General features: G+C 40.1%; 1 protein-coding gene across 1 annotated transcript in view; it reads left to right on the plus strand.

Annotated features, from left to right (window-relative positions):
- The window catches only part of LOC102374267 (otogelin-like protein), a gene marked incomplete at its 5' end in the record, with an annotated part of 72,276 nt that overhangs the window by 37,776 nt on the left and 21,262 nt on the right, over nt 1-13,238 (plus strand). Inside the window, 9 exons of the mRNA XM_025191544.1 lie at nt 1,583-1,724; nt 2,028-2,213; nt 3,366-3,578; nt 4,288-4,392; nt 4,669-4,776; nt 5,358-5,459; nt 9,665-9,769; nt 9,853-9,893; nt 12,466-12,529. Of these exons, the coding sequence (XP_025047329.1) occupies nt 1,583-1,724; nt 2,028-2,213; nt 3,366-3,578; nt 4,288-4,392; nt 4,669-4,776; nt 5,358-5,459; nt 9,665-9,769; nt 9,853-9,893; nt 12,466-12,529 (1,066 nt within the window). The remainder of the gene's footprint in view (nt 1-1,582; nt 1,725-2,027; nt 2,214-3,365; nt 3,579-4,287; nt 4,393-4,668; nt 4,777-5,357; nt 5,460-9,664; nt 9,770-9,852; nt 9,894-12,465; nt 12,530-13,238) is intronic.

Raw genomic sequence — 13,238 nt, forward strand, 5'->3', positions numbered from 1 at the left:
GTGAAATATAAACCAAATCTTTATTGAATGTTTATGAGGTAGCTGGTTAGGAGTGAAGGCCTAGACCTTCTGTTTGTACGCTATTGGATTCTGGTTGGTCAGAGATCTCTGTAGCTTAGGGAAACATCACAGAAGTTAGCTTGGTCACTTCTGTATTTGTGGCATGATAGCTTACTGTCAGAAAAGTTATTTTCAGGAACAGAACTGTAAGGATTGTGTCATTTAGCACATCAGCTGCCACTAGAGGTAGCTGATGTAGCACAGGAAGAGTAGGAATGACTAGAGAGGCAGAGAGATGAGAAAATGAATTTCAAAGAAATTATGGATGTACAATTCTTTCTATTTCAAACCAGGATTAAGAAGGATTGGTACTTTCTCCATTGTCCATTCTCCATTCCGGATTTTATTATTATTTGCTTAATTTTCCTTTTCTATGGTTTACTCTGTTTTCTTCCTTTCTGTTAAACTACTTTGCAGTAGACTGACCCCCTTTAAGCAGACTCTCAGATATCTTTCTTTTAAGCTTGAGACTTATCAAAAGAATAGGTGGGGTTATGAAAAAAAACCAAGAGATACTTTTTGAAGTATCAGCTGAAGAAAGCTGGTGGGAGAGTTATGGAAGGCATTTTGTCACTAAAAAGAAGGAAGTTGGACATTAGTCTTTGCTCATCCACTTTAATGTCTTCAGCTTCTAGTAACTCAGAGATTATTCAAAAGTAGTAAAAAAATACGTCACAGTTGTTGGTTTCTGAACCCTACTGTCTTACGCATCTGGCAGGTTCACTGATACTGCTTCAGGGGAAGTGCTATGTGCCCTGTTTTGGGGCTACCTTAACGTATGATATGCCAAAAACACTTGGTTGAGCCAAGATGTTTATTCTTGTTTTGTGTACATGAAGCTGACATCTGGAGAGGATGAAAAATGGTGCATGTGTGCTTTACATAAAAATGAAGTGGAGAAAAATTCAAAAGGTGAACAAGAGTGGGAAATGAAAACCGCTGATGTAAAGAGCAATATGACAAAAGAGAGTACATCCAGATTTGCAGAAGTCACAATAAGAGAGGGGGAATTGAATAAAAATGGCTGATAGAACACTACTGAATTCTTCATTCTTCCTGGTTGTACAAGCTTAAGCCATAATAAACCAGAAATCGTATTGGTTAGAAAACATTTGAATTTTGATGTAGTACATTTGGAGTCAAGAAAAAAAATCCCATTTAAACATGAGTCTAGCACTACATAATCTGTTCATAGTAGAATAATTTATAGAGGGAATGGAAGCAGAGTTTAACTGCAATCGGAGATTTAAACTGGAAGCATCATATTGCAAAGAACCTTGTCGATAGTACTGCAGTGTCATCAGGGCTGTTTCTATGCCTACTAACGAGCATGTAAAATTGTGGTAGGTGTAATATCATGCAACTAATAATCATAAGCAGAAAAAAGGTATCACTACCTGTCAGTCAGAAATCACAGATTTTTTTCCCTCTTGCACTAGTAATATATCTTGGAATTTATTGTCAACTTCTAATAGAAAAAAGTTGTTCTGCTAGTGAAATATCAATTAAAATGTATTTCTAGGTTTCACCACAGGACTTCTGTGGAAAGATGTGGATTAACAATACTTACTTTTGGAACTATGAATGTGATGCACTTTCTGCTTATGTGGCTTTGTGCAACAAACATAATATCTGTATTAAGTGGAGGACACCAGATTACTGTTGTGAGTTAAAATATTTTACCTTCAAAAGATATTTTATACCATTACAGTATTTCTACATATTATTGTTGTGTATTGTGCTCTTTCAATCACAGCCAGTTTATGTGCAAGTCAAAGTAAGTCAAAGTAGATGGACTAAAATCATGGCAGCTATGGCTTCACTTAAGGATTTTGTCCCATAAATGTTTCAAATGTATAATTTTGTAGTTTATTTCTAAATGCAAATAGTTGTTCTTACTAAAATTTACACCTTTAAAAAAAGAGAATTATTTGTTATATTCTTTTTTCTGTGTTTGTGGGTGGTAGCCTTGAATTGTCCCGATGGCAAGGAATACCAGCCTTGTGTGCAACCCTGTGAAGCCAAAACATGCTTGAATAAATGGTTCCATGAAGAATCTCCTTGCTTCTATTTAAGAGAAGATTGTGTCTGTAAAAATGGGACCATTCTTCATAGAACAGACTCGGATCTCTGTATACCAGAAGAAAAATGTAGTAAGTAAGAAGGAGCAGAGGGATCTGCTCTGTGGATTAATGCAAGTGGTATATCCTCTATGTGCCTGGTTTCCAGAGCCTGGGCTTTGTCATAGCCCCCAGGTATAAAGCTTGTCTTAGTGCAGACTTTGGAATTCATGCTTTCAGCTCTGGTAGGTTCTGGCTCATGAAAGCAGTGATTTATTGGTAAGTGATTTTTTTTTTTAATTCTAAAACTTCTCTTGTCCAGGAGTAAATTTGAATGAATAGAACCAATGGTTTCTCTCCTCTCTTTTTTTTCCCCTCTTCTCTTTGATCCTTTGTCCAAAAAAGCTATAATTTAGGAATGTTTTTGGGCAATCAACTGATCCTAGATTTTGTGATGATGGCCTGAATTGCCTTTTTTTTAAATTTGATAAGGTGATTATAAAGATTTCTCACATACCTAGACATTCCCACAGGAAATCATAACTTTAGAATTTCTTGACTAAAATGTCTATATCAAGCCACCATTCTTTATTGTTTGCTCAAAGCTTTAAATCGGTGCAGAAAATGAATGTCTTCTTGCTTAGTGGTGTTACCTATCAGCAGGTATGATACATTGGTTCTGGCAAAGGTATATAGGTATGGAGAGTTAAGTCCATAGGATCCCTCATTGTTTGGGTCCTGGCTATTTGAGTGATTTCCGAGATAGATTCAAAACCCAAGATGGAGGTGATTTTGGACCACTCACTCAGGGGTTTACATGCTGCACAGAAGGATGTGGCAGAGTACTTGGGCAATAAATAACTAGGTATGGCAGAAAATGCTTCCTCATCCTGATACAACAAGCTAGCAGGGTGATTTCTAATGTAACAATGCTGCAAAAGTAGTGACTGAATGTTTTATTTGCACACACAGACAGAAAGTCTGTGCAGATACTTTAATTTTGGTGTTAAGTCCAGGAAGTAATAATCATTTGAAGGAGAGCAGCTGCACTTTGCAGGAGTTAGTGGGGTGGGTCTGCTAATACACTAAAAAGGGTATCAGATTCCAATATAGTTTAGAAAACAATAGAGTTTTCTGACAGTTAAATATATAAGCTACATTAGTATACTTTATTGTCCTTTTATGCAGTGAAAGTAGCTAGTTGGCACATTATTCAGGATTCTATTACCTGTTTTTCTTTCGTAGCATGTACAGATAATGAAGGACAGCCCCGTTCTGCTGGAGAGTTTTGGAAGGGATCCATTAAAACATGTTGTATGTACAGCTGCTTGGAGAATGGAAGTGTTATTGCTGTAGAACCTGAATGCAGTGAAGACTCACTACCTATTTGTGAGCGAGAGGGTGAAATTACCATTAATGTCATTCAAGAGGGGGCTTGCTGTACAAAGCAAGTTTGTGGTATGTTTACATCTCAACACTTTTGAGAACAGTACGTGGAAGATATTTAAACATTCATTGCATGTACTGACATACAGGCAGGATTTAGAGTTAAATTCTTCAAATTGCCTACTAGACTTGAAGCTGCTTGATTGGGAATTTTTTGACAAAATGGTTTTATATTTGAAAATGTTAATTGGTTGACATTTGAAAGTCTTTCAGATTCAGGATGAAATTTTGAGAGGGACAGACTTCTTCATATAGTCTGGTGTATGGTGCACTCATCAAAACTGTTTTGGACCCAGAGTTACTTAGGACACTGAATTGTAGTGATTTTTCATTAAATTAGGATCCTGAGACTTAAAGTACTCTTGAAAGTGTAGATCATTTTTTTCCTAAACCATGCAGGAAATTCTAGGAGGAGAGGTGCTTAAAAATGAAATGTCTTTGTCTAATCCTAATTAATGCCAGATGCTAATATTTTGTCTGGCTGTCTCTCTTAACAGAAGAAACTTGGTGTTAGCTCTTGTCATGTTAGTCAGGAGATACTATATCTATCTCTTAATAAAGTGGCTAAGTGAAAATAAAGGGCAAATGGTCTATGCGAAATAGTTGGCTACCTGTAACCACTTGCCAATTGTCACAGAAGGAATGTTTCAGTCAGATTAACCAACATTAAAAATATTGTTGTGTGTCTTTTTGAATGAATGAATGTTGTTATTTTTTTCAGAATGCAACATGACTTTATGTGAGGCTCTTATTCCAATCTGCAAAACTAGTGAAAAATTAGTAATAGGCTATAACCCCCTTTCTTGCTGTCCGCAATACCGATGTGGTAAGTTGCATATGGAAATAAGATTAAAAGGATATTTTCCAATCCTGTATTTACCTGTGCTAGATGTTCTTGACGGATGATCAGAACACTGTCAGTAGCACAAGACTAATATTTCTACCTTGTTCCTCAGGGTTTTTGTTGATATTTGTATTTGAGCTGTCTCTCAGTTTTGATTTATGACATGTTTTGGTGGATTAATAGGAAGTGAAAAAGGGGAAGATAAGCAGAATAGCTTTTTTATTTTAGCATTATATCTATGATTTCTCTTTTATGTAGAATGTGATCCTTCAGCATGTCCTAATGCTTCCCGTCCAGACTGCAGAGAAGACCAATTTGTTGTTGAAGCAAAACAGGAAGACCCTTGTTGTTTCCTGTATCTCTGTGGTAAGATGCCCTACTGTGTTATCGTTCTTGTAGGTAGGTGGGATATTATATGGAATTTAGAGGTAAGGGGGTGGTGGTTTCTACTGACATACTTGATAACTGGCTGAGAATTGTCACAGGATCTGATGCAACAGAGTCTTATAGGAGGGGCTAAACAGTTTTAATTTACTACCTTCAGGGATTCTTTTGCAGGTTTGAGGCCTTTATTTGTAAGAGATTTTTTTACTCATTGCTAAAAGGCAAAATGACTGATATAAAAATACAGGGATTGAGCTCATCTTAAAATATGGATGCATTTTATTCACTGAGTTCTGTGAGCTTTGCTTTCAGTCTGCAACTTTCTAGGTAATAATCCACAAGTTTCTTAGTATAAATCTCAACAAGTCAATACAGTTTATGCATATGCTGCATCATTGTATTCATTTACCTATTTTGTTTGAACGTAATAGTAAAAAAAAAGGCCCTGAAATATTCAACTGACATGCCCAGCATAAGAATGTGAATAGTATGAAACTGGTATGTAGCAACTTTCTGATGATACACCTGAAACCTTATATAAGACTTGTTCTTTTTAATTTTAGTTTGTGAATCTTGTGTTGAGCCAGTTCCATTATGTAATGAGGGAGAAATTCTCACAGTAGATCAAAGCACCACTCATTATTGTTGTCCTCACTATCACTGTGGTAAGTAGGACTGTCTTTAATTGAAAGATTTCTCTTTATATAGTAAACATTATTTGCATGTATTATCTTTTTGAGGCGACTCCAACGCTTGTCACCAAAACTTGAGATTCTCTATACATTAAAAGTAGAGCATGATATCATACACCATTTATACAGTATCTTAAGATACTGCTGTCTTATGGTATCCCATTTGTTTTTGTTTAAACTTTGTTTTCTTTATATTGTTAGCTTCTTGAGGCAAGGACTTAAGCAACAATTTTCAAAAATTACTTGAGCTGACGTGATGAACTACAGGTTTCCCTCACTTTATAGATTCATAGCTGCTAGGTTTGGAAGGGACCTCAAAGGATCATTGAGTGCAACCTCCTGCCAATGGCAGGAAAACGTGCTGGGGTCATGTGACCCCAGCCAGGTGCTTGTCCAATCTCCTCTTGAAGACCCCCAAGGTAGGTGAGAGCAACACCTCCCTTGGAAGTCCGTTTCAGATTCCGGCAACCCTAACGCGAAGTTGTTTCTGATGTCCAACGTAAACCTACTCTCCATCAGCTTGTGGTCATTGCTTCTGGTTATTCCAAGGGGTGCTTTGGTAAACAGAGCATCTCTTATTCTCTGCTGCCCAACCTTCCCCTGGTGAATTTGTATATGGCCACAAAATCTCCTTCCTCGGCCTTCTCTTGCAGAGGCTGAAAAGGTCCGGGTCCCTCAGCCTTTCCTCATAAGCCTTTTCCTGCAGGTTTCTAACCATACGAGTAGCCCTCCTTTGGACTGTCTCAAGGTTGTCCACATCCTTCTTGAATTGTAGCACCCAAAATTGGACGCAGTACTCTAGCTGCAGCCTGAGCAGTGTCGCATAGAGGGGGAGCATCACCTCCCTGGACCTGTTCGTGATGCACCTACTAATGCATGACAAAGTATGGTTAGCTCTGCTAATTGCTTCATCACATTGATGACTCGTATTCATCTTGGAGTCAACAACGACTCCAAGATCTCTTTCTGCCCCCATACTGCTGAGAAGGTCATCCCCTAGCCTACAAGTGTGCTGCTGATTTCCTCTCCCTAGGTGCAGCTTGCACTTGTCCTTGTTGAACTGCATCCTATTGTTCTCTGCCTACCTCTCTACCTGTCCAGGTCTGCCTGGATTTGTTTTCTTCCTATCAGTGTGTTTGCTTCGCCCCATAGTTTGGTGTCATCTCCGAACGTGAACAGAGTGCTTTCCACACCCTCATCCAGCTCACTGATGAAGATATTGAACAGCACTGGCCCAAGGACCGAGCTTTGGGGGACCCCATCTTTCAAGGTTGATACCGACCCATCCACCACCACCACTCTCTGGGTAGAACCCTTAAGCAAATTTGCCACCCACATGATTGTGTAATCATCTATGGCACAGCCATTCAATTTGCTTATAAGAATAGGATGAGGAAATGTGTCGAAGGCCTTCTTCTTAAAGTCCAAGTAGATGACATCTACCTCGATACCTGCATCTAAGCTTTTAGTGACCTGGTCATAGAAAGAAACAAGGTTAGCCAGGCAGGATCTACCTGAAATGAACCCATGCTGGTTGCTCTTCAGCATTATATTACCTGCTGGACCCCTACAAATGTGTGATCCTTGTTAATTTTTTCAAGGGTTTTCCCAAGATTAGAAGTGTGAGACTAACAGGTCTATCGTTACCTGAATCTTCCTTCCTCTCCTTCTTGAAAATAGGAACCACATTGGCCCTTTTCCAGTCCTCAGGGACCTCACCTGAGCACCACAAGTGCTCAAACAGTTGTGCCAGTGGCTCTGCTATGACACGGGCTAATTCTTTCAGCACCATTGGGTGGAGCTCATCCAGTCCCACTGATTTAAACACTTTATGTGTCTTCTGTATGTGCAAATTCACTCTTATGCAACGACCCTTTTTATACCAAAACATCATTATAAGCTAGGTAAATTCACTCTTATGTGATCAGTGTGGTGGAAGCCTGCAGTCAGCTGCTTTTTGTGGTGCACCGTGGGAGTGACGTGCACCAAAATATAGTCTCCTTTGTGGATCTGTGCTCCTCACTTGTTGTCTGCGACATATGTTTCTGTAGTTGCCATCCCTATTATGACTTCTGAGTGTCCCACTAGCTTATCTCCTACCCCTCCCCTCCCCTGCTTGGACCTCCTGCCAGTGATGTGGAGTCTGACACCAAAGACCCTTCACTACCTTCTCTTCACACCAACTAAACATTCACCACCACTCTGTGCTTGTGTGTACTCTCTGCTGTTGGTGAGTACCAAAACTGTTTTGTAAAAGTGGTAGAAATGGGTCTGGTGGTCAGTACAGTCAAGGTTTTGAAACGTATCCCTATTTGTTATGCTGTAAAGTGGGTTTCCTTTATGCAAATTTGAGTTATGCGCCATTTTCTAGGAATGCACGTACAGCATAAAGTGAGTGAAACCTGTATAGTATATTTCCTCTTTAATATCTAATTTACTAATATCTAATATTTAATTTACTTCTTATTTACTTATTATAGGAGTACTCCATTATTATATCTCTCTTCCTAAAGTGGACACAATTTTGGTTTTGTTCATCTAAGTAACCATAGCCCACTGTTGTATTCAATGTAGTCAATCTGAGTGCCATATTTTCTTTCTTTAGTGGGACTGGAATGGTGTTATACCCATGATGCTCTAGAAAATTACTGAGGCAAGGGTTTTTGTGGTATCTTTTATTGGACCAACTGTCTATTTGGGAGAGAAGTTGGATCATTTTAATGGTCTTGTTCTTCTACATAATTAGGTTATCCACTCAACTGCATTTCCTTTCTTTTGCAGCTACTGGTTGTCACTTCTCTTTGCTGCTGCTCTAGAATCAACTTACATTCCTTAAGCTACTGCTTTAATTTACATGGAGTTCAATTTCAAGACATTGTTTCTTTTTCGCTGTTACTTAGCTTAGCATGTATTTGCTGCTTTTTCATACTTAAGGAAGGGCAGTTTGTATATAAAAACTTCTCCAAAAATCTCACCCAACTATATGGTTGGTCCAGTAAAAGGTATACAAAAACAAACCCCTTGCCTCATGCTTTCTTTTGTCCATTCTTCAGAAATTGTCCGGTACAGGGATGCTCTTACCCTGCCCTGGCCCCCTGTAGCAGCCAGGGGGAGCTCCAGGGTGCTAGCCTGGGGCTGGTGCCCATGCACATGGGGCCAGAAGAGCTCCTTGCCCCGTGCACACTGCGAAGGGTCCTGATGTGCAGGGAACCAGGAGACAGCTGCCCCTGCAGAGCTTTCCTGGCCCCCTGCACATGGGGACAAGCCCTGGGGCCAGCAGCTGGGAACTGTCCCACTTTTGGGGCTGTGCAGGGATTTTCATGAGCAACCTGGGCTGGCCAGGACCTGTCCTGCTTCTGGGGCAGCTCTGGGCTGTGTGGGAAAATTCCAAAGCAGCCTGGGGCTAGCTGGGAACTAACCTGCTTCTGGCACAGCTCCCAGCTAGGTTGGGGAAATCCCTACACAGCCCAGAGGTGGCTGGGAGCTGCCTCAGAAGCGGTACAGTTTCCAGCCAGCCCCAGGCTGCTCAGAGTAATCCCCACACAGCCTGGAGCTGGCTTGGAGCTGCCCCAGAAATGGGATAGCTCCAGGCCAGCTCCTGAATGTGCAGGAAGCAGAGCTCTTGAGTCCTAGCATTGCTTAGCTCCCAGCTTCTGTGGGGAGCCAGCAGCTAAGTAGCTAGGATCGAGGAGTGGGGGAGTGGGGGGCGCAGAGAGCTACCCCATCTGGTTGCTGCTCAGCTCCTGAAAATTTGCTCTTGGTCAGTCTACACTTGTGCTACTTCATAGTATCTACTGTACAATTAGTTTACTATCTGTATTTACAAGTAGTAGACTAACTTACTGCACAATAAATGGTATGCATGTGTAGACAGTGATTCTTTTATTGCACAGTTGATTAGTCTACTATGCAGTAAAGTACCTCATGTAGATACACCATCTGAATCCTAGACCTACCCTCCAGTATATCTACTACTTCCTGCAGCTTGTTGTCATCTGCAAACTTGCTGAGTGTGCACTTTATCCCATCTTTGGGATCTCACATTGATGAAAGTGAGCTGATGCCTCAAGTGGTAATATCAAAATTATGAGAGAAATTCAGCATAGTTAGAAAAACTAAGTTAAGGAAATATGAGCTGAAAAAAAAAATCTTGATCCATGTCATTTCTCTCTCTTTAGTTTGTGATGAGAACCTTTGTTCAATGCCTCTTCTGAATTGCACAGATGACATGAAACTTGTGAAAGAAAATATACCTGGGCAGTGTTGTCCTGAGTGGCACTGTGGTAATTAATTTCTGTTCTTCTACTGGTTCATTTATTATTACAAATTAAGACCTTTTGACTGATAGTTGTTGCTCTCTTCTCAGAATGTAGCTGCGAAAACATTACCAAACCAACTTGTAAATTGGTAAGAGATTTTTCTTTTGATACCATTTAGTAAGAATGTTCAGCATTTTATTCCTTTCTTTCTTTTTATCTACTGTTGTTTTTCCATCTCTTTCTGAGGTTCATGATCATAGGCCATGGGATTGGAGCACTGGTAACCCCAATGTATATTTGTATAATGTATATTTGGCCAGCAAACAGACTGCAAAATAGGGAAGACTGTTATCTTTCTCCAGACAAAAAACATTATCTTCTGGGATTTCTATAGTTTCTCTATACTGCAACCAATAATCCATTGACAAAATTTGGTTTTGTGCTTTTAAGAAGATGAGGAAAGAAAATATATACCATATTTTCTCACATACAACGTGTCCTGGAATGAAATATGCATGCACCTTGTTTTTGAAAGGCAAATCTTTCTTTGTAGTACGTAGCTGAGTAGCAACAGCTAGGAAGCTGAGCCTGCTCATTGTTCTGCTCACTGTAGATCATGCAAAGACTTTGTGCTCCTTATGCTTCTACCAGGTGAAAGCAAAAGCAAATTGCTTTTATTGTATTTCATCATTTATAATGTGCATTCCAAATTCCAGCAGCTGGTTTTTGTCAAAAAGGTGTATGAAATGCAGCCTTGTATGGAAAGTATGGTATGCATTTTTGTTTAGTATTGTCTAGAAATAATAAGCCTAAAATTTTACCTCTTAAAAGTTCCATTCCAGTAATAGGGGTCAAAATGTATTAATATATTAATGGAATAATATTGACTTGTTTTATAAAAAATCACACACTTCCTATTAGAGATACTTAATATCTTAGACCTTTGTAACTATGAAAATTTACATTTACTGTCCTCTGTTCTATCTGTAGAAATTAGTCACATTATGACATGGAATATGACCAATAATAAATGTTTTATCTCCTACTGTCTATTATGAAAGGTGTGTTTTCCTCACCAAATGCTCACCAAATTCTCCCATATGAGGAGTGTTTAATATTGATATAATGCAAGGAATATAGTAAATATAGATCAAATTCTGAATCAACTGCAAGGAGTGTAAGTTAGTACAAGAATTTTGACCAATTTATGGAAGCCATGGAAGAAATTTTAGAGCTGTGAGTGGTATTTTCTAGCTATATTTAAGTGTGACAAGTGGGCATCCCGGAGCCTGTCTGATTGTTGGCCTGCCCACTTGTTTCAGGGCAAACTGCCCACCTACCTCGCCTGTCATACCTTGGATGAAACAATTGAAAGTTGATAACAAGGCAGGAGGCTGCCCATGTACTTGCCCTGATAGCAAGGGTCTATACATGGCTCTGAACCTTCTCTTATACTGTATCCTGTGCCTCATAGATGGCATTCATAGCCTAACACATGGCCTAAGCTTATCTGACCTAACACCCAGCTTATAGCATACCCCACACTGGGGTGTCCATCCAGTGGCCCCACACTGGGACCCATACTCCCATGGCCTCACACTGCGACCCTTACTCCAGTGCCTCATATTGGGGCTGTCACTCCTGTGCCCTCACACTGAAGCTCACAATTCCTATGCCATCACATCAGGAGTCTTGATCCCTGTGCACTCACACTGGGCTCACAATCACACCCACTTGAGGGTCCCAGACCCTCCCTTTTCCTTGGGCTCCCTGCCTGGCTTGGGACCCTCTTGGTCCCCACATGCCCCCACACTGGGGCTTCAATCCCCTTGCCTGACACTGGGCCTCATCCCACCCCCCTGGAGCCTCACACCCAACTCCCTTAGTATGCCTCAGGCCTTACTGTGGACCTGGGCTGTCTCTGGCTCATTCACCTGACCAGGACCCTGCCTCAGGCTCCACACAGTAAACCCGGGCCCTTTGCTTTGTCTTCAGGGTGTGCTCCCCTGGCCTTTCCCCTCCATGGAGTACCCACAAGGCAGCAGGTCTGAGACTTTCTGGGGAGGCACAGGTGTGGCATTTCCTGAAAACTGCTTCTCCACTGGTAGTCCCACCACATGATCCAGCCCCAGCAGGGTATAGTTTTAGGTCATGTCCATAGTTCCTGCCCTGTACCTCCAAGATGTTCTGAACAGCAGCTCCAGCCAGGTGATGCTTTCTATCCAGCTGCTTGCAGCAAACTGCTGGCTCTACTGCTCAGAGCCCTGTTCCTACACTAAACAGCTGGGTCCTGTTCCCAATCAAGCAATTGTGCCTGATTGGGAGTGCAGCCACCTGCAAGCCCCTTTCAGTAACAGAGCATGAGTTGTGCTTTGGTATAGTAAGTTTATTACTGAAATAACCAGGATTTGTTACTCAAAAATGTTTCTAAAACAAAGGAAACCACTTCAAAACACTAGTAAAACTGCTGTTAGGCTACTCTAATGTTATGTTCAGACAAAAAGAAAATGAACTACTTTGCTATTGTAGAGGTACTATGTTCATCTGATATTTTTGTGCCTGCTGTTTGTTGTAGTATATTATGAATTCTTTTTTCCCTCCAACAGCAAAGGGTGGGAGTGGTGGGAGTATTGTTTGTTATTTGAAGAGTAGAATGTCTTTTGTTAGTGTTGAAGGTTAGTTTAAGGTAAACTTGTTTATTCTTTTTTTTATACACACAGGGAGAACTTCCAAACATAGATAGTAATATTTATACGACTTGTGGATGCATGCACTACACCTGTGGTAAATTTTTCTTATTAATTTTTGTTTGCAAAAATGACCTATGCTGGTCTTCTCAAATGTAAACATTATATTAAAATGACTTGATATCTGTCTGCTTTATAATGGCTCTAAGTAAATACTAATTATAAAAGTTTAATTGGCAAAATGGCTATATTTTATGCTTGAAGACTAAATTTATGTCAATAAATTTTTATTAGGACAATACTAAAATTAGAGAACAGTAGTGAATATGAAGATTAACTTCATTCCCATTCTAGGAATCTGATTATGGGCTTGTGCATTTTATAGTTTCACGTGGTTCTTTTAAGTGGTTTTGCTGGGAATTATCTTTTCCACCAAATAATAGGGAACTCTCCCTTTTCAGTTTGAAAATTTAAATCACAAACCAAAGAGTATAAAAACTAAGTAAACCCCTTTGTGTATGCACTGATACTGAGATACCAGATTCAAACATGACACTGGTGAGCGGTAAAAATCCCAATTTCCCTGATTGGTTGGGGGCATATTTGGTTTGTATCTCAGGAAGAAACCTTGTACCTGGAGACAGTTCGTGGGGATTGATAAAACCCTGCCTATGAAATGTTCCTCCCCCATCTAATTGGGTTAGGAAAATGTTAGCTGGAGCAGAGAAAAAAATACAAGCCCCAAAATACTGAAGCTGAGGCCCTCTATCCTTCTCAAGTTCAGTGCATCCCATTCATAAATCAAG

This window comes from Alligator sinensis, unplaced genomic scaffold, assembly GCF_000455745.1.
Source record: "Alligator sinensis unplaced genomic scaffold, ASM45574v1 scaffold672_1, whole genome shotgun sequence".
NCBI lineage: Eukaryota > Metazoa > Chordata > Crocodylia > Alligatoridae > Alligator > Alligator sinensis.